This window comes from Gouania willdenowi, chromosome 8 (genome assembly GCF_900634775.1).
Source record: "Gouania willdenowi chromosome 8, fGouWil2.1, whole genome shotgun sequence".
Lineage (NCBI taxonomy): Eukaryota > Metazoa > Chordata > Actinopteri > Blenniiformes > Gobiesocidae > Gouania > Gouania willdenowi.
Window position 1 is genome coordinate 17,493,491 of NC_041051.1, and position 21,745 is coordinate 17,515,235.

The 21,745-nt window shown below is 38.9% G+C and overlaps 1 protein-coding gene across 3 annotated transcripts in view; it reads right to left on the reverse strand.

Moving 5' to 3' along the window:
* Nucleotides 1-21,521, reverse strand: part of kcnt2b (potassium sodium-activated channel subfamily T member 2b) — a 61,564-nt gene extending 40,043 nt beyond the window's left edge. For all 3 annotated transcript variants that reach the window (XM_028454895.1, XM_028454894.1, XM_028454893.1), the window contains exon 1: nt 21,142-21,521. In XM_028454895.1, coding sequence (XP_028310696.1) covers nt 21,142-21,230 — 89 coding nt within the window. In that variant the 5' untranslated portion in view covers nt 21,231-21,521. The remainder of the gene's footprint in view (nt 1-21,141) is intronic.
* Between the last annotated feature and the right edge of the window lie 224 nt (nt 21,522-21,745).

The window sequence follows — 21,745 nt, forward strand, 5'->3', positions numbered from 1 at the left end:
ATAACTTTTTTTTCCACTGTTTAAACATTTGACAGGATAATAAAACAAGAAAATAGCTGTAAAAAAAAAACCTCAAACCTGAGCCTGTAGATATGTTTTATCTGTAGGTCTTGAAGGAGAGTTTGGAGTGGATTATGGACAGATGAATGAAGGGACAAACAGAGTGGGATATGCAGAGGTGGATTTTTGAGATCGAGGGAGGGAGATGAAACTTGTCCTCCTGCTGCTTCCGCCCTAGTCTGCACTCCGTAATGACACAGCACAGTCTGTCTAATGACACAGTGGAAGAGACTGAAGAAGAAGTGTTCATCTACGCGTTCATGACAGCACAGCATCGGCTAAAAACAGCCTCCACGCTCAATTCAGGAATAGTAGGTACATCACCATCAAAACTGGTAAACAGGAAAAAGAGGCACCCACTGGGACATTTTTCTGGAATAAATTTGGTTGAAACAAGCATTATTGATTTTTTATTGTGTAGTGAGAAATGTTGGAAAAAAAAACCTAGTTGAGTTTTTATTTTATTTTTTAAAAAGATGATAATTTATTCAAGCAATTGTTTGCAAATTAAAGCAAATATACACTTATTTATTATTATAGTGTTTCTGGTTTTATTATTATAGTGTTTCTGGTTTGTTTTTTACATCATTCACCAAGTCACATTCCTCATATTGTTTTTAAACTGTACTTGGCCAATAAAACTTTTCTGATTCTTTTTATAGAAACAGTCAAACAAGCATGAGAATGGTGGGAAACCTTCCTCCAGAGTCGCTTTATCTAAACCATTTACTGTCACTGGCCAGTGTGTTGGGTACACTCGGCAACTATTTAAAAAAAAAAGAAAATCTCTTTCAGAACTAGCATCACATCACAAAATCAATTGGATGTCACTATTTGGGATCTTTGGGTGGGTTTTTGGATTTATTTGTCATGTTTATGGTAAATAGGGTTCTGTTGTAGCTTAATTTTGCAAGAATATTCAGTTGTTTAAATAGCGACACAATTTAGGTTTGAAGCGCAAATATTTGTTCAAGCTTGGCATAGGTCCTGTTGTGGGTTTCATTCCAGCCAATCTTGTCATATATATAATCCAGGTTTGAATGTATTTAATGGTGTAGTCTGAAATCCTGCAGAAACACATTTTGGTTCTTCCATCCTGAGAGTGGCCAATACATTATGTTTTCAGAAAAATAATTTAAAAGAATCAAATCTCTACAGCAGATGTCATCAACAGGAGCTCTAGTCACCAATGAGCTCCATTAAAAGATAATTTACTTTCCAGAATTCAAACTCACAAAGATAAATACATGTGACAGATGTAGTTAGTACTTAGTAAAGTTAAACACTGCTGATACAGTTTTAGTATTAAATTAACCATCTTTACATGTTTATTTTCACTGAAACATTGTGACAAATGTTTTTTTAGTGTTGCAGATCTGATGTATGGTCAGTGGTATGTCATATATAAAATGATGATATATAAGATATATATATATATATATATATATATTTTTAAATCAATTTCATGAAAGTGAAACAATTGCATAAATTAGGAGAAATAAAGTGTTTCATGTTTAAACGTCAACATTTCCTACCTTTTTAAGTTACTGGAGGCCTTCCTTATTATCCTAGTCTCTAATTAAATTAAAACCATGAACATTTAGTATTTAAGTCGTGCTTTTCTAACTGGTAGCCTTTCAGACTCTTCCGTACCTATGAAGTAGTTCACAGTTTCAGAAAGGTTGGTGACCCCCGCTCTACAGCCTCTGGAAGACTAGCTCAAACCATGCTAGCTTTCCAAGATTGTGGACTGCACCTTTAAAGCAGAACCAAGTAACTTGCGCTTAGCGCTCCCCCTAAAGGTTTTGGTTATGTCACTGTCGTAAAAACTCCGCACCCCCTGCCGCCTGCCCCACCCAACAGCTACATTTGCTCTCCCAAGAAGGTAGCAACCGATCACTGAAAAATCCTATTACAACAGTGACATTAGTTGGCTTTCACACATATACAGTAGTCCCATGTGACCATGAGAACAGTGTGAGGAAGAGAGACAAGTAAAATAAATGAATGATGTGGGAATATGTGTGTGATGTTTGTTTGTGTGCTGACAAAGTGGCTCTGAAATGGATGAATGGATAAATGGATAGATGGATGGATGGATAGATAGATGGACGGATATTTGTGTGTGTGCTGCCTGATGGAGCGCTGGGTTGCGAGTGTGTGTGCGTGCCTGTTGCGCAATCACACACACTGCCAGCGCAGCGCCGTGACGACAGTGTGTGTGATTGCTGCTGAGCTGTCACTGCATGGAGTTGCTCCGTTCCTCTAAGCTAAATGAAATAATAAAGCGCGCCCGCTCTGCTTATTTCACTAATCTTGTTTTGCAAAATAAGAGAGACCCCAAGGTCTTGTTCAGTTCTATTGAAAATCTTGTTGCACCCTCACCGTCCCATGTGCCTGTACACACACAGGAGGACTGTAACAATTTTTAAAACTTTTTTGTAAACAAAGTACAAGACATCAGGGCTAGCATCACTCCTCCCTTTGTGCACTGCCTCAGCCCGTGAGCTCATGGGCCTCCTTCACTCCTGTCAGCCTACAGTATGTTCAAGTTTTAGTAGGAAAGATGAAACCCTCATTGAGCACTGTAGACATTGTTCCTACTTCCCTGCTTTTAATTGTTTTTGATGTTTTTGGTCCTTGGGTGGTAAAATTGATAAACCTCTCACCTTTATCTGGCTCGGTCCCCAGGTTCTTTAAACATGCGATAGTAAACCCCATTCTTAAAAAAAACAATCTTGATCCGGGGGAGCCTATAAACTACCGGCCCATATCTAAGCTTCCCTTCATGTCTAATATCATGGAAGAAAGCGGTAGCTAAGCAGCTAACCTCATACATGGAACAGCATGATTTTTATGATAAATATCAATCTGGTTTTATATCAATTCACTCCACTGAAACTGCTCTTCTGAAAGTTTCTAGTGACGTGATGATGGCCACTGACTCTGGTTGTTACACAATTTTGGTTTTACTTGATCTGACAGCTGCCTTTGATACAGTAGATCATAGTATACTGGTTGATCGACTCAAATCTGAGATGGGATTTTCTGGTGCTGTTCTATAGTGGTTTACTTCTTATATAAATGGAAGAACTTTTACTGTTGCTATTAACGGCATCATGTCTATTATGTCCAACCTGTCATGTGGAGTAGCTCAGGGCTCTGTTCTGGGGCCTGTTTTGTTTTTACTGTATCTGATGCCTCTTGGTCAGTTGATCAGTGGTTTTAAAAATGTGTCTTGTCATTTTTATGCTGACGATATCCAGTTGTACTGCTCCTTTAATGATTCAAGTTTCACTTTTTATCTGAGTTCTTAGATTGTATATCCCATATCAAAAACCCATGTTTTATTATTCTATTATGATGTTGCACTTGTATTTTTACCACAACTTTGTATAGCACTTTGTGATTTTATCTGCAAAAAGCTCTTTATAAATAAATTACTTGCTTACTCCTCGGACAAAGGTCTTCTCTGCCTTTTTTTTGCTGGCTCCGCCATGATATAAGTTTGAGGAAAAGTGAATTTGTAGACAGCCGTGTGCAGCCACAGGCTGGTCATAATCAAACATTAGTTTGTATTGGGCTGCAGTAAAGCAGGACGTCTTGCCACCAGGTCGGAGGCAAGGAAAGTTTCAAGTGCTGTTTTCTGGCCAGAGACAGCAGGGAGAAATGACCCCCCCCCCGTGACCCCATAAACACTTGTATTACCCTCACAAGTGAAAAAGTTACTTAGTTCTGCTGCTTTAACATGTCTGGTTTGGGAATGCTGTTTTGTTTCTACACTGCCTGGTGTTGTCAGTGTGTGTGCTGTGACAGTGATTACGCTCCCTCCTGTTTTCACTCAGGCGTGCTTCATTCCCCAAACTGTCTGCCCTCACAAAGGAGTGTTTGAACACAGTGTGCTTGTCGGTGCACTGTCTTCTCTCCGGGACGCCAACCCCAGAGCTCCTTCGACTTTAGTTTATGTTCCCACAAATAGCTTTGTTTGATTTTTAAACAAATCTCAGTTGTCATTTAAGCATAAGCAACCACATCAACAGAATAGATCAATAAGGTCATGTTATTGTTCAGTTTGTGTAAGAGAATGTTTTTCAAATAACAACTCTAACTGTGTAATGAAAACTATAGCAAAAGAGGTAAAGAATTAATGGAAACACGTTCCCACATTTCTTTGCTTGATAATTTCAATAAATAAATGAATAAATATTTACTGTCAAAGGATGAAGTTGTTTGACTTTTTTATTTAATCTTACACTTGAACAAATCTCATAATTCATCAGCTAAAACTTCAAACAAGTTAATTCCATTTTTATATATTAAATACATTAAACTGAGGCATAAATGCAGCATTACCTTCACAAACTTCTAAGATGTGTCGCTCAGAAAAATGTGAACCCTAAAACAATAGTTAGACTGATTTAAAACGTTACACACAAAAGAAAAAAAACCTTTGCAAAATGTGAATTAAAAAAAAGGTCCTTTGTGATGAAGACATGCAATTACATGTCACACAGCACATGAGTAAGTATGGGAGAAACGGTGCAGCATGAAAGGAGAAAAATAAATTGCACATCACCACAGGCTCCTGATGTCTTACAAGAGGCTTGGTGTACTTTACTCTGTACAACCAATGATCCACAGGGCATCTTGTCCCTGACCCAGATACACAAGCATTCACACATATCAAACAGTGCTGATGGCTGGTGGAAAAGAATAAAGACTTAAAGGAAAAGGTGTATTTATTTTCCAACAGAAATGAAAATCTCATTCTGATCTGACAGGATCTTGTTTCCATATAATTACAAGTTGACAACCTATATTCAGGCTGACGGAGGAGATGTCAGATTTCAGTAGCCCATTGCTCTTAGAGATAAATGTGGACATTAGAATGATATGATAACCAGAACTTTTTTGTTTTGTTTTTGTTTTAAATGGTACCTATTTCTTTATCTGCATGCGGGGAGAAACAAATAAGTGAATACATGTAAACTCCAACAACTGGCAAAGCCCAGTAGGAGAGTACCAATCATTTACAAGTAATATGTAATGTATTCCCTGGTATATGGGTCATATAAAAGCATATAGTGTGTAGTGCATTATGAACCTGCTGGGTTCCTGTGGATTCAAACTTTCTATTCATCATCAAAGCAAATGCACATGCAAATACCTACTCCGGCTACAAGACGTAACCAGCTTTGAAATGCCCTCTCTTGTAACAATCTTGTTAGAGGATCTGCAGCCATATGGAAAGGTATTTTATGTCAAACTAAGGGAGGCAGAGCATGGTTGCATTCTGCCATTTGAGTTCATCACTAAGTGATGATGATTAGGACAGTAGAAAATAGAATCATCACATTCATTTCACCAATTAGGAAACCAAATACTACTTGATTTGATACACTTCATTAAAAGTTAAGGAATTAAACCCTAGCCCTAGATATTTGGAGACGGCCTCAGCTTCAGATATGCAAATCAAAACATGAACACTTTTAGAATGTGAAAAATAAAAGGAGGGATTCATGAAAAAAAGAAGAAAAAAAAGCACCATCTATATTGGCTCACCCTGTGGATTCAAAGATTGAAAGTCAGCTCCTGTGGAGTATAGGCTAACACAGTTTTGGAACAGGGGAGCAGTCTTCCGAAAAATTTTCTAAATGGCATCAAACAGCAGGTCCTCAAGCTGTATCAAACACCACAAAAGTCGAACACATGCTGGTCAACCCTGTGGACATGTTTGTGTCTACAATAAGAGGGCTCAAATATCTTTACAGGGATTGTCTAAAACTGACAGGCTGGTGGGATAATTTAGTGCCCAAGCTAATAAAGTTTAGTGATGTCAGAGAGTGAATGAATGAATGAAATAAATGTGTCCTGATCTTTTATTTCCAAAGCTAAATGCAATGGTTACAGGTGTCTTTAATTTCTCAGACAGACCAACAAGAAAGGATATTATTTACAAAGCAACACATTCAAAAAATACAATAAGTCTCTGTTTTCTGGATCGACAGCTAAAATTCACATTTCAAAATTAACTAAATAAAGTAACATTGACGTTATAAATATCAAATTAGTTACTAAAACTCCTATGTTTTCCAAATAAGAAACAAATTACTCTTGCGTTGTACCTCACTGAAGTCACTACAGAAAGTAATCTATCATGGCTCTCATTGGCTGTGTTTTGTATTACCCTTGGAAATGCGCAAAATCTAAATTGCGCAATAAAAACTGGCAATGGAAACACCTGATATTAAAAAAAGAAAACACTCAAATATCATTAAAAAATTTGTATTATTTCATGAGGAGGAATTTCAGATATTTTGATATTGAAATGTGTCGCAAAAGCGCAATGGAAACACTTTTTTCCGCAAATACACATCACAGAACGTGACGTACATGGTCGCATGACATGAAAGTACATAGTCACATGACCACTTCTCTCCGAGAAAACATGGCGCGGTACGTGTAAACAGAAGAGGACACTGGGACATTTGTTAGCATATTACTGCCACATTAGACAGCAAACAACAACGAAATACAGAGTTTTATAAGGAGGTTCTGAGCATCCATTCTCCTGCAGCGAAGTCTCGCGGGATAAGATTTCACGGGAGTTACGAGGCTCCTTCAAAGCGCTATTGTACTTTAGAAATTTAGAAATATCACTTTTATTTTGCGAAAATCTGTAATGGAAACCCAGCCACTGATCTACTTTCTGTGACTTTGAGATTTCGTGGCTAATTTGTGTGATTGTTGCGACCAAAAATGCCTGAGTTTGAGGCAGCTTTTTCAAGGGAATTTCCCGCCACCAGGGGCTCCGGTGGACCCACCATGAGCTGCCGGCTTTGTTAGCTGACAGTGGCTTGTGCTACTGGATCAACTGGAACCACCATTTTGTTGGGACACAGAATTTTTTCACAACACCTGTCCGTAGAATCGAAGAGAAACATTTTTGGCTTCGTCAGATGGGTCAAAATTGTAAAAATGTTGCGATGATTGGACATAAATGCGGGGCTCTGCAGAATTTGTGGGGATAGGCTGAATTTGCCTTAACAGTCGCAACATCGCAAATTCCTGGAGGGACTGTACTTTCTGACTGCCCAATTAAAGACAGTTGAAACGCAGACATGTTTTTATGCTTGTAACTGAAAATCTGTTTGATTAAAACAACAGTTTGAGTGTACATTTACTTTGGCCACAGCTGCTTGCAATACTGATTCTAAAGGCCTCAAGGCAGATGTTTCTACTCTTGGCATCACTTAATGGCTGAAATATGACTGGACAAACGTCTAATTTAAAAATATGCTACTGGAGGCAGTGCATCCAAAGGCAATTTCAAGAAAAGGGCAGAACAATTTAACATGCATAGAACTTATATAAACAAAAGTCTTCATTTTGGTTTGTTTTCACAACATCTCTCTCATGCCGACTTGACCATGCAACCAATGAGCCCTCTTCTTATATCTCAAAATAAACTATCGTATGTTGGATGATGTTTCCCTGCTATAGCCTCTTATGCTCTTCCCCCAAATGTTATTGCAATCTTTTTATTCAAACTTATTGCTTGGGTTTTCTCCCCGAAACATTTTATCAAGTGCTGAAAGAGCCTTACATTATTATTTTTGATTGAAGGAGGTGAGAGCTGTTTTTGCATCTTGAGTCAAAACTGACCGATATGAGATAAACACAGAAAGACTCCTCTCTTTGAACAAAGCATTTGTTTCACTAAAATGCTTATTAATGCCACTACTGCCTCTGTGCATTGCTTAATGCAAGAAAAGCTCCAAAACACTGAGAGTCCACCCTTCTAAATGCTTCACTGAATGAGATGAAGCACACTCATATGAGCTCTAGGATGAAACTAAATGACTGTGCCATCCATCTAACTGCCAGTACAGAGTGCACAGTAAAACTAACTAGCATGAATATTGACATCATTGATGGATCATGTTCCACACTGGCCTTACTGGATTAAGACTTGACAGGAAGAATTAGGCTGGAGGAAAGGAAAATAGACGTGGAGAGAGGATTGCACACAGTGATTGAAAGAGAGAAAACGTGTTGGCGACAGCCAATAAGAGATAGTTTTAAGAACAAAGAGCTGTCATTTGTATGGTAATCCAAGATCCAGACAAAAGCTCCCACTGAGGCTGTCAATTGTGTTTTGTTTAAATTTCCTTTGTCCCACAAATTGAAATGTAACAGGAGAGGTTGTGCATATAAACAAGAAATTTGACTCGACGGTAACTATGCTGTCATTTGTATGAATATTTAATATCAAACATGAACATGAACTTTAACAATTAATCTAAGCATAGTGCAAAGTCTGAGTAAAGCCATATTTGTGTTAAGGATGTTAGGACCACACAATAGAGCCAAGGACGAGAACATATCAAGAAACAATACACTCAACCAAATAGGCCAATGAATACATCAATATAACAATGAATCAGTCAAATCCAGTGACGTGCCGTGAGCACTAAGGTTGGGTAGGCAGGGCGTTGCAAATCGAGACTATCAATGTCGACACCAATGACAATTTCATATGTTTTGGCTGGCAAGTGTGAACAAAATCAACATTGTAAAACATCCTTAGAGAAACAATTATTTAATATAGCCTCCATACTCTCCCAACAAGATATATCTCATGACACGGCAGCACATTCGTTGTTAGTGTTGGAAACACAAACAATCCACCCTTGGGTAGGCACTGCCTACCTTGCCTACTCTGACTGCACGTCACTGGTCAAATCAGTTAGTCAGTCAGTATGCCAATTAAAAATTCAAAACTTGAAATACAGACAAAACATTGCCAAGAATATTGATTACGGTAATAGGGGAGGCAATTTGCATTGTTTACGTCCTGGTTTCCAGTCCCCTCTTTGTTTCCTGTATTCAAGTTTAGAATGAGCTGCTGTAGATCTGTCTGGTTTTTTTCCCTTATTGACCTTGTGGCCTTGTGCATTGCTGTGCAGTCATATTAAGAGAAGAAAATGGTATTCTCCAAACTATGTAAGGGAGGTGAAGTTGTTCAGAGGTTTTTGACTTTTGACATGATGATGCAACCACGCCTCCATTCTCTGTACACTTGGGAAAATGCAGTCAGCCATGCACTGTTCACATGGCTAGAAAAATCTCAGTCTTGTCTTTCACATTGTGATTGATTGTCTGAGTGTTACTTATCACTCCAAAGAGCACGCCCGCTACTCTATATTCAGGTAGTAATGTGTTTCACATCACAGCTTCTGACACTTTGCATTGAGATGTACGGTTTGAACAAACCCGGTCTCACAGATATTTGTGCATTAACACCACAACATTATATCTATTATGTCGTGCTATTAGAACACAAATATTTGTGTTGTCTTTGTGCAATTATGACACAATGTATCGTCGTGCATTAACTGCATGAGATTCAATGGGCTGACGCCAGGTCACGTCACTTCTGACACCTCAATGAAAAACAGTGGCGGAAATTACGCATATTTTAGTGGCAAATTGCCTTATTTCAAGATAGATTGTGGCTTTAGAATTGTTTTGATGACATTTCTAATGAGAAATGTGCCCTTAACTTTCATAGTATCCATTAGGTTTATGTAAACGATCTGTATTTTTTCCAATAAAACGGACATTCATCTGTGGTTGCTATGACAACCTATGGAGGCCAAAAATCATCAAACCAAAAGCAGATTAATATCCGTTCGCGGGCCGAATGGATGTTGTAATTATTTTCTTGCTTTGTTTTTTCATTATTATCAATATTTTTATTTATATTCTTTCACATTTGAATGTGTTCCTACACCTACACGTCGTTTGCGCAGTGTTTACTATGGGGACATGTTAGGTCACATGACCACCTGTCAGCCCTGTTTGTTATGTGCATGACTATTTGTCATGAACATGATATGAAATAACATCCCCAAGTTCCCAGTTAAGCCCATAAAAAATAAATAGAGAAAAGAATAATAGTATAAATGAATAAAAATAGGAAAACATCCATCCATTAATCAATTTTCTGACGGTCTTTTATCTTTTTTCAGAGTTGCGGGGGTCTGCTGGTGCTTATTTCCAGTTCTCATTGGCTCTCATCTCGAGTTCTTTAAAAATAATATATACAAAAATAATACAAATATACAATAATGAACAAAAACAATAGAACCCCGACAGCGACAGCATTAACAAATTATTGAAAAGACTGTTCTGATACTAAATACTTCACTCATCAACTTTGGAGAACCCTCCAAAGATTGGAGAGGAGCTACATTTGATTTCCCTCCACCACTTTGTATCCCAAACAGTTCATTAGCATTAAAATGAACATTGTTATTCATTGAGCAAAAGGGCTCAAATTTCAAACACAGCATCCTTACAATCTCTACTTTCAGCCATACTTGGTTGCATCCTGCTATGTTAAAAGATGGCCTCATTCCCAACAGCTAGCCCCCGAATCACACTTTCAGGCAGCCATTTTGTCACCACTTTGGTGATCGTTGGGCTTTAACTCAGGATTGCGAGGTGGGGACAACAGTTCCTGTATTAGCTTAACAGGCCCCTAAACATATGTAAGAACCAGACCTCTAGCTGGTTCCATTCCTGCCCCCAGAGGCTGTTTCTCTGGTCAGAAGCCTGATCAACTCACCCATCCTTGCTCCGATCCCATTGAATGAGAGATCCACAGAAAGGTCTCATCAAGCCAAGTCCAGCCGTGGTAGAACCAACGCTCTAGCACCCTTTATGGGAAGTACTGTTGAAAAGGCCTCACAGAGGTCTACAACATATGGAAAATTCAGGTTCCTAGCTCAGGTTCTCCACATTGAAATTCACAAAAATTCACCCCATCAGGTATTTAGCACCTGATGGGGTTTTAGATTTTAATTTCTAAGATTTTGTACCCCAAGTTCACAACTCGGGCAGTTTTCATCCGATTCGCACCTCTTTGGAAAGGTCTCATCAACCTGAGTCCAGAACAGGTAGAATGGCCACTAGAACATTTTGAAGTGTTCTAATTTGAGTACCCTAAGTCATAGAGACTTACAGTAATTGGGGCATCTTTGGAAAGCCCCTGTGGGGTTCTACAACATATTGAGGCCCCGGCCGACTTGGATCTTCCTGGGCCTATCTTTGTAAAGCAAGGGTCCACCACGATAAGGGTCCTCATTCCTGAAAGTACAAGCTGAGATGAATCCATTAATGTGTTTGGTTTTGTTCTAGCACCTTTGTCTCATGAGTTAATTTCCCTCCACCTGTGTTAGTAGGTTCTCTGAGAGATTGCAAAGGCCTCTTAACTCCTAGATGAGTAAAATTCACAGCACATGGTACCCTTGGGTCCTAGATCATGTCTGTAAAATATGGTGGCTATTGACCGAGTAGAAATGTTGAAGCTTGATTTTTAGCCCACAAAAGCTCTTGTGAGTATGTTCCCAATTTCACAAGGGTCAATTTTTTCTCTTTAAACCTAGGAAGATACATTTTTTTGTATTTTGTTCTGCTCTCCCTAAGGATCACGTCTGTGGTGTTTTTATGTCCTTCCTTCCTTTCTAATGTCCATACAGGGTGTGGCAATTTCAATCAAGACAGGAAGTTAAGCATCATAACTTTGTCGGATTTGCTCCAGATAAGATGAGCTTTATAGGATATATTTACATTTCTGCCAGAAAACAACATTTTAAATTTGGAGGCCCTACTACCTTCCTGCAGCTACTTCCAGTTTGGGAGGGGTTTGTGAAATAAGACCAACATTATGTGACAATATGATTCTCAGAGACATATTATGCAGTTTTTCACCCATCTCCATTTGTTCTAAGAACCCCAAAAACAGTTTTCCAGAGTTTTAGTCCTCTGAAAAGTTACTTTTTAAGCAGTTCTAAAATTGGGCCATTTTGGGGCCTACATATGCATATTCATGAGTGGGTGTGTCTATAGACGCTCGCTCACTTCATGTCTTGCTCTTTCACAGGGTGATCAGTGATCACCAAAGCGATTTTATTTTTGCTATACACACTGTTATTGTTTTCAGCCAAAAAAACTGCACATTACATTAAAACACATGGCTATTTAAGCGGCTATTGTTGTTTTGAGTCCGTTTCAGGACTTCAGGGTCCGTGTATGTCAGCAGCAGCAGCAGCAGCAGTCTTTCAAACCCTCACCAGAGTGTTAAGCTGCTAAATCACTTTCTCCTCCTCCATTGCTCTTCTAACTACAGGAACAGTGCATTTAAGGTGATAATCATTTGTTTTCTCCAATCGTTGTGTCGGATTGTGCCACAAAAACGTCAGATCAGCGATACGAGTACACCTGCGGAGTACATCTCCGCATGAACAAATAGTGCTTACACTACAGTGTACGTTCACTAGGGAGGAGCAGCACCGGCAGCAGGAAAGTTCTGTATTTAGTTTTACCGGTAGCCATCATTCCTTTGCGAGCAAGAAATACAATGGCGGACTTTCTCAAAAGTTTTCATCAGGTTGGGGGTGGAGTCCATGGGTGGAGTTACCAGGGGAGGGGAGGGTATTTTCTTTCCCTAAGGTTTTGTGACATCACAAACCCTGCAAATTTGAAACAGAGCAATTTTCTCTGATTTGTAAGACTTAAACAGACCACAAACAAATGACTGGGATGGTTTTATTTCACATTTTCTGTGGTGGTTGACTCTCAACTTACTTAATATGTAATAAAAAGTAAATAAAACTGTAAAGGTGAATTTTTCATAATATGTCCCCTTTAAGTTTCAGGTCTGTATCTCTTGTTGAGGCTTTATAAAAGCAAAAAAAAAAAAAAAAACAACAACAACAGGGTCAAAAGGTTAACAGGCTTTAAGTTAGCGCAAGAACTCAAACAGCAAAGTCAGCAATTCAGAGCCCCATAAACAATTGCCTTTGTTCAAACACTAACAGCATGAACAGGAAAAAGACCCCATGTCTTTTGGAGCATATTCACACATTTAGAAGAACAGTTTGACTCGTTCCATAGCATGTCCCAATGATCATTGACATCTGCTATTAGCATGGCTGTTATTTGAGCCAACAAAAGCCTAATTTCCTGATATTGGATTATTTTACAACTTAATCCCAATATTGTAGGATATTTCTACAACAGGTTCAGAATGAACAAAATCTACATTGTTTTTAAATATTTACAACTGATTTAGTAAATGTGACTTATGGATTAAAAGCTTTGCCAAAATTAATTTTTATTTTTATTCATATTAACCTCAAAACGGAATCCTGACCCAAAACCCAATCTTGTAATGAAATCTAAAACATTTTTGTGATTACATGTATAAAAAGAAAAGAAAAAGAAAAAAAGAAACATACTAAATTGTCTCACAGCTAATATCACAAAATGAACACTTAGTCAAACCAATATTAAACATTTGATGTGAGGAATCATAACACAGGTAGATATTTAACATTTGAAATTATTTTCTTTAGCCTTTGGAGCGTTCGGCAAACACAAATATCTTGTCCAAATAATCTGAACATTCTTTTTAATTATTTGTTAATGCTGTTTCTGTAGGTGTTCTATTGTTTTTGTATATTATTGTATATTTGTATTATTTTTGTACATATTTTTATAATCATTGTTTTTCTAGCTGGGTGCCCTGTACAGGGCCCTACCCTCGCCTAACGCCCAATGAGAGCTGGAGATAAGAAACGTGATTAATGGATGGATGGTGTTTTCCTATTTTTCTATTTTTATTTATTTATACTATAATACTTTACTCTATTATTTAAGGGCTTAACTGGGAACTTGGGGATGTTATTTCATCATGTTCATGCGCATGACAAATACAAATCTTTAACATTTTTAACGAAATAAAAACATTTTTTAACAGAACTAAAAAAGTTTTTAACAGAACTAAAAAATGTTTTAACTGAAACAAGTGAAATATCTTAAAATATAGCTTCTTTACGTGTCCCCATAGTAAACACTGTGCAAACGACATGTACAGTAGGTGTAGGAACACATCAAAATGTGAAGGGATATAAATAAAAATACTGATAATAATGAAATAACAAAGCAAGAAAATTGACATTCACTCGGCCTGTGAATAGATGCTTTTGACCTCCATAGGTTGTCGTAGCAACCACAGAAGAATGTCCGTTGTACCGGAAAAATACAGATCATTTACATAAACCAAATGGATACTATGAAAGTTAAGGGTACATTTCTCACTAGAAATGTAATCAAAACAATTCTAAAGCCACAATCTATCTTGAAATAAGCCAATTTGCCACTAAAATATATGAGATTCCCGCCATTGTTTTTCATTGAGGAGTCAGCAGTGACGTGACCTGACGTGAGCCCATTGAATGTCATGCAGGTAATGTACAACAATACATCATGCTGTTATTGCACAAAGACGACACAAATATTTGTGCTCTAATAGCACGACATAATATACCTGTATATACTGTTTTGGTGTTAATGCACAAAAATCTGTGAGACCGGGTTGTTTGGACATAGTTGATCAGCCACTGAAGTGCACACATTTATTTAAAGAAAAGTATAGGTATCCCAGTTTGGAAGTCTGTATTAATTCAAATACAGTACGTTTTGCTGAAACTTGTGCAATTTTAGCAATCAGTACTCATGAACCAAACACTGAACAGTGAACACACATCAGCTCTGTGTGCCTGATTTCCCATACTGGTATTTATCTTTAACAAAGAAGCCTGAACAAACTTGACCTGAACCACTTCCACCAACTTTTTTTTGGCAGGAAACTCAAGGCTCAGGCAATTAGAGGAATAAAATCCCCCCTGTATGTCCAGGGTTGACAGGGTCTCCTCGCTAATCCATAACCGTCTTTAGGGAAGCATGCTAGGTGCCTGGAGGAGCAATGGGTCTATTCTCAGCCCTTACATGCTTGAGCTTCTAGCCCTACCTATTAGATTGGGCCAAGTGATCTCTACCACCACCTGAAGAGAGAACCAAATGAAGAGAATCAGTCATGACAGCACGACAACATTAAGAAGACCTTTAGGATATCAGAGTTGAGCTCATAGAGAAAGAAAGGCTGGAGGCCCGCCCAATATTAACACTCTATAGCAAACACCATATTTAAGGTATAGGAAGTAATAACAAAGGACATAATGACTAAACACACACATCGTGGGTGACCGTGGCTCAGGTGGTAGTGGGTTGTCTTCTGATCGAGAGGTTGGGGGTTCGATCCCAGTACCTGACTATGTGTCGAAGTGTCCTTGGGCAAGACACTGAACCATAAGTTGCTCCCAGTGGTCGACTAGCGCCTTGCATGGCAGTCCTGTCCCACTGGTGTGTGAATGTGAGGGTGAATGGGTGAATGAGGTGATATGTAAAGCGCTTTGAGACTGCTTCAGTGTGGTGATAAAGCGCTATATAAATCAAGTCCATTTACCATCTTTAGATATAAAACAGATCAATAATTATTAAGTCTTTTTTGTGGCTTTAGCTTGAGTCTTTATAGGCCTATCTTTGCTCATTGTTTCATCACCACTATCTGACGTGCAACTTGATGTAATGTACTTTGTAAAGGTACTATTAACATACGATGCAACATTACATCATGCTAGCCTACTCTGCCTTTTATGATGATCATTCCATTGATTCAAGGTACATAACCACATCTTACACCCAGCCAGCTGAAATATGTTGTTGGCATGGTAAAGCAGGGCACACAGATAAATGTTTTTTAAATTTCAAGAGTTTTTTTTAACGATAAATCAGACATAGAACAGTTTTGATCGTACCGTGTTTGATGCATCGATAATGTCAACACAGATCAGCACACATAACGACTCTGTCCAATCACAGATCTCCCTCGAGCCAGATCTCTCACATGATCAAATGAGATTAACATTATGATCTAACGTTGCATTCCAAGCAACTCGGACTTTAGGTAATTTCAGACCCTCGACTTGAAAAAGTGATTTCGAACGCCACCTGGGGGGTATGCTATGAAGCAAGATAATTATATCCTGGATTAATCTCTGTTAGCGGGCTTCACCTAACCAACCATTCCCTGTCAGAGAGAAGCCGTCGATGACAACACGCTAATTTAAGCAAAGTGTTTTCAGCCTTGGTATGTGCGCGTTCACATAAAAGTCGTGGAGATTGCAACGTCTGACCAATCAATGGAGAACCCTGACAGAGCGACCTTTTTTATAATGGAGGAACAGCTTATGATCTTAAACAAATATAATGAATTTAAATACATGATGACAGTGAAGAGCAACAGTGTTACTAGTGCAGTGCACCAGTATTGCATCCTAGCGCGGCACCAGGAAGGAATGCTGGCAGCGAATCGCCGATTCTGTGAATGCGTAAAAGCGTGAGATTATTTATGATATTAATTGATTGGATGGGATGATAGACAGAGCTCTGACCAGTTTCCCTTTATTACAGCAGACACATTTTTCTCTTCAAGTAGACCTATTTATCACACACACCGGGATGAGAGCTCAATGTTTCACTGTAGTATGTTCCTGCTGATGCGGTCAGCCTCACTAGCGTATAAATGAATGAATTAATTAATGACATCACCTGTCCGCGCATACGGACACACAGGCTTCATTAGCTGACTGTAGATCTGGCCATCAGATATAAATCTCTAACTTTCCTAAAGGATGTCATCGGTAAACAAAAGGATTGCATTGATGTCTAAATATTCTCTCCCTCCTGTCAGCTGTCATATCAGATCCACACAGTGATGTGTTCACACATTACCTTTTGTTGGACAGCTCACTTTTTAAGAGAACTGATTGGAGGAGGCGGGGCTTTAGCACTCGCTAAGATCCAAGCAGAAAAAAACCTGGTGTCGACCAGGTTAGTAGTTCAGCCTAAGTTACCATGGTGGTTTAGCTCCGTAAGACGTTAGCGAGCTTAGTAGGACAGCACACACTGATTCAATCCCGGGAAGTTTGTGCGATAAGAGGTAATCTCGCTTCGTAGCATATCCCCCTAAAGTCAGAGCACAAAAAAATTATATCCTAGCAGTCAATCAGGAAAAAAACGACCCGATCGTTTATGTGTGTGTACCCAGCTTAACTTTTACACAATTTCAGTGATTATTCATATGTGAACAAGTGTTAAGTCATTAAAATTCCATACATATTGCACATTTGGTCTTCCGGTAAAAAACCTACAAAAGGCATGAGTATCTCTTTTTTAACCGTGTCAGGGTCTACTCAAGTATCATTTTCTGTGCTGTTGTCGACCTTTTTTTTTGTAAGTTCTGACAGAATTATGTCAGCAGCTGGATGTGTTTCTCTAACACTTGCCATGTCTTGACGGCTTCAGTTGACGTTCAACATTGAGTCGAGGTAATAAACAGTGATGCGAGGCAGAAAGGTCTATAAGCTGTGAGGCATAAAACAGTTTGCCAGAATCTTTTTTGAAGCAGTTGGATTGTCTTTCTCCATGTCTCCTCTCATACCTCTGCTATACAAACCGCATGGCCCGCCAGTTCCTGTTGGTTTCTACCAGAGATCTACACACCAACCATTATTTGTAAGTCTCGCTCTTCAGCTTCAGGGCTGACATCACCCTGACCATTGTCTCTCATGACCCTCGGCGAGCAGAGTTCAGCAAGAGGTGGGAGTTAAAAATAGAATATTGTCTTGGACAATATATGTTGTTTCAAAGAATTGAGTCAAACGAAATAATCTTTGCTCAAATTAGTTATAAGTCACTCTGAAAGGTGATCAATGAGTGGAAGATCTGAAGAGTTGACAGCAATGCTAGGATTATATCAAACATGCATTAAAGCTGATATCCAGAGTTTCTGAGAAATCTATGTTTATCTATGATTCTTTTGAAATGCAAAAAAAATACCTAACTAGTCTTTTACTATGGTCTACTGCCGGTGGTCATTCATATACATTAATGTATATAAGTCCCTCCTTTGTCCTATAGACCCCTATACAAATGGAAACGATTGCTGACTGCACCCAGCCAATAGGCTTCGACTTCCTGTTTTCGAGACTGTCAATCAAAGTGAATGTGGAACTGTGCACGGAAACAAGGCCGCGCGTCACAACAGCAAACAGTTAAATATGATTTTGGCTCTTACCTGACCCATAGACCTATATCAATGTGACCCAATGTGACCTTGTTATGTTCCGCGATGCGCATGCAGAAAAGTAGAGGCGTGGCTTTGGGTAGATTGGGAGAGGCAGTGGGAGGAAGTGAGGCTGCTTAGGGCGGGATATCGAGCCGTTTCTCAGAAACTCCGGATATCAGCTTTAATGACAAGGAAACACTTGTTGTTTGACAAGAAGAGCAAGATTGACAAGATCATGTGATGTATTATTTTATTTGGAGGATCAACCAATAAAAACAGATTTCCTGCAGCATTGTATAAATTATAAAAATGTAATATTGGAGGGGAGCAACGATTATTTTTCCGAACCATGAATCCCCCAGAACAGTTTTTGTCTATGGATATAAGGTACATGGAATAAAACTTTAAGAGGATGAAGTGACCAAAAAAATTAAATGATTCAGCATATGAATTTGTTCCTTTCAATATCTGTGCTAAGAATGTTGTTCTCTTTTATTATCTTTTATCAAATCTATTTTATTGAGTTTAATAGTAGACAGTTGGGCAGGTTCGGTGGTATTGGAGGGACTTCTGTAAGAAATAAGAATAAAAGAAAAAGAGATTGAAGAGAGGCTGTATGGTGAATGAGAAAGAGGTATATAAACACACATGGACACACAGTCTCAGAGGGATGTGAAGAGAGAAAAAGGAATGCACACTGGAAGCACATGGGGGTGACAGGCGAGGGATTATAAGGCTCAGCGGGGTTTTCCCAGAACACTGTTTATCCATGTGTGTCAAAGAGATAAGTTTGCATACACATGTTGAAATTCAGGTATTGAAGTTTAAGCTATAGAGCTTGAATGTGCTTGCCCTCCTCAGAGCGCTCTAAGCCCCTGTGCGTCTTAAGAAGCTTAAACCACAGCAGGTAAGAGACGACTGCAGGATTCTGCTGTAATTAAACTATGTGTCATTTCCAATCATGGCTATTGTCAACCCTAATCTGCCCATTTTGTTATTGTAAATGCTTCCTGAGCACTGATAGAAGCATCTTGACCCTTTCCATGACTTTGTTTCTTCTTTAAACAAAGTGATAATACTGGCACTCACAAACACATACACATACATGGATGCTGACAACCATACAGTCCTACACACCATGGCAAATTAAACACATGACTGTTTTCATAAATAGCTGCTCAATGGGGTGTGATATGTGTTTGTTAGAGATAAGTGATCTACCTCTGAAAAAATAAAATAAAATGTAAATATACGCTGTAAACAAATCATTAGTTACAACCTTCTGGTCCTCCTTTTCAATTGCAATAGTAATCCTGTGGATGCAAGAGTCCATTGGAGCGTATCATTGTGAGATGTGTGCACCCTGGACAGGATCGACTACTCTATAGCAGCAACAACACACCAAGATATACAATCAAATTCTCACACATTTATTCTCCATGACTGGTTTGGAGACTAAATCAACAGAAAACTAAGGGAAAAAAACACAAAAGCAAAGGGAGAACATACCAACTACATAAAAAAAAGCTTAAATACACAATTCAGGACTGATTTTAAAGTGCTACCCATGAATCTTAAATCTAAACTGTGAGTGGTGTTGGTTGGCGACCAAGATAAAATGCAGTTTAACAAAATGTATGATTCCTGAGATTAATTTCCTTCAAAAACCTGGGTTTTCTCACGGTGATCAATGCTCTCAGGTATCCACCTCTCTTAGAGAAAACTAACGTTGTCAATTAAATACATTTATGTATCACAGATCTTCAAGTAATGAGATGGAAGTTGCAATTCACCTAAAAATTGGTGTACATGCCAAAAAAAACCCATAAAATTAGCAAAGGTGGGACGAAATACCGCAAGACAAGATATCGATATAATAAAACGTCTTAAGATGTATCGTGGAGGGTACCAGATTGTTATGGTTTTAAGACTCAGTTTGTAAGTCTGAAGCTGAAGATCTGGGTTGGGTACGGTCACAAATGCTGAGGAAGTGAATCAAAGTCAAAATGTAATTTATTTATGTTTATAAAAAATGCATAAATGACTCATTCTTGACAAAAGGCCAACGAGCTGTGTGTGTGTGTACAGTTTTGAATACAGTGTTGGGCTGTAACTTTTGGACTGTAAGGCCTGATTACAGCTCTAGTATAGTACATCCAGAGTTAAAGTCAAATAATAGCATGCTTATTTCACCAACCGCATTTATTTGGTTCTTTTTCCTTATCAATAATCAATGAACCAATAATATCATTATTGTGGGCTCATTATCATAAGATGCTAAGAATAGCAATATGTTAGTGGTAGTGCTGTCCGTGTCCTTCATGCTGTCAGCGAGATAACCCCATAAAATTATCATATTTGGGAGACCCATTTAAAACCACAAGCATGATACTTTATTTTCACCTAGCAACGGGAGACATCAGGCATTAAACTGAGAGAGAGAAAAAACAAAACAAAATAGCATTTCCCATGAGGTAACATGATGAAATTGCAAGAAGCAAAGCCCATTACATTGCATGTATAGATGCCAATGGGAGTAGCTATAAGCAAAGGTTAAATACCTGTTACTGAGACACACAGTAAGATTAACCTGCCTGTCCAGGTAACAGCTGATGATAGTCACTTGTAATAAGGCATTATGGGTAAAGCCTTCAGTTGGTATGTCATCTTGCTTCTCCAAACACATTACAAATGCAAACATGATAGGCTACTATGAATGGATTAAAGTGAATTCCCTTAAATGAACAGATATGCACAAAGTGCGTAGTGGAATGTATTAGTAGGGGTGTGATAGGATTACTGTAATAACTGTTTAAAAACAAGGATGTGCGTGCATGCACACAGCGTGAAACCTGTTGCAGCATCCTCAGTCTAAGCAGAGCAGCTCAATGGTTTATGCACCTGAGCCACTGAGGCACAAACGGGAAAATACTGAACAAAAACACACTTTCGGGACATGTTGATATAGGCTCTCACGGTGCGCTCATGCACTCCGGAATCAGTGCGCCCCCCGTGCGTAAAACGATGGAACCGTAGCCTACCTGTCATCGGTCTGCCAGTCCCCGAGCAACAGGTCTCGGAAACGGTACCGAGGGGGCAGAGGTAGCACCTCCTTCTCCATCTCAACCATTGTGCTCCTTCTTCAAACCCAGGGACGAAGACGGACCCCACCGCGCAGTCACCGCACCTCGGGGTGGGGTGGTGGTCCCCTCTAAATCCAAATGGGGTCTTCTCCTTGCGTACCAAACAGACACACCAGCTCCATGGCACCTCTTCAATCGTCTCCTTTCACTAAAAAAATAAATAATCAAAAACCACCAAGTTGCTTGAGAAAAGCTTGACTTTTGTACAGCAGGTCGAGGGGGGCTTCACTACTCCCAGACAGCTTGGGAGCAACTGGTTGCCAGCATCATCCTCTCAGTCCGAGCGCCACAGATGCACTGGAAGCAAATGTGACGAAGCCTGAGGGAATGAATCGTGAGCCACTCAGACTATGTTATTAAGATAGATATAGGCCTGTGATTGTGAAGCATTATCATCACTAATTCGTGTTTTATCATCTGATTTGTGAAACTCTAAAAAAATTTAAAAAAAAAAAATAAAAATAAAAATGAAACTGTCCTTATCACACGGGCTCCACATTAA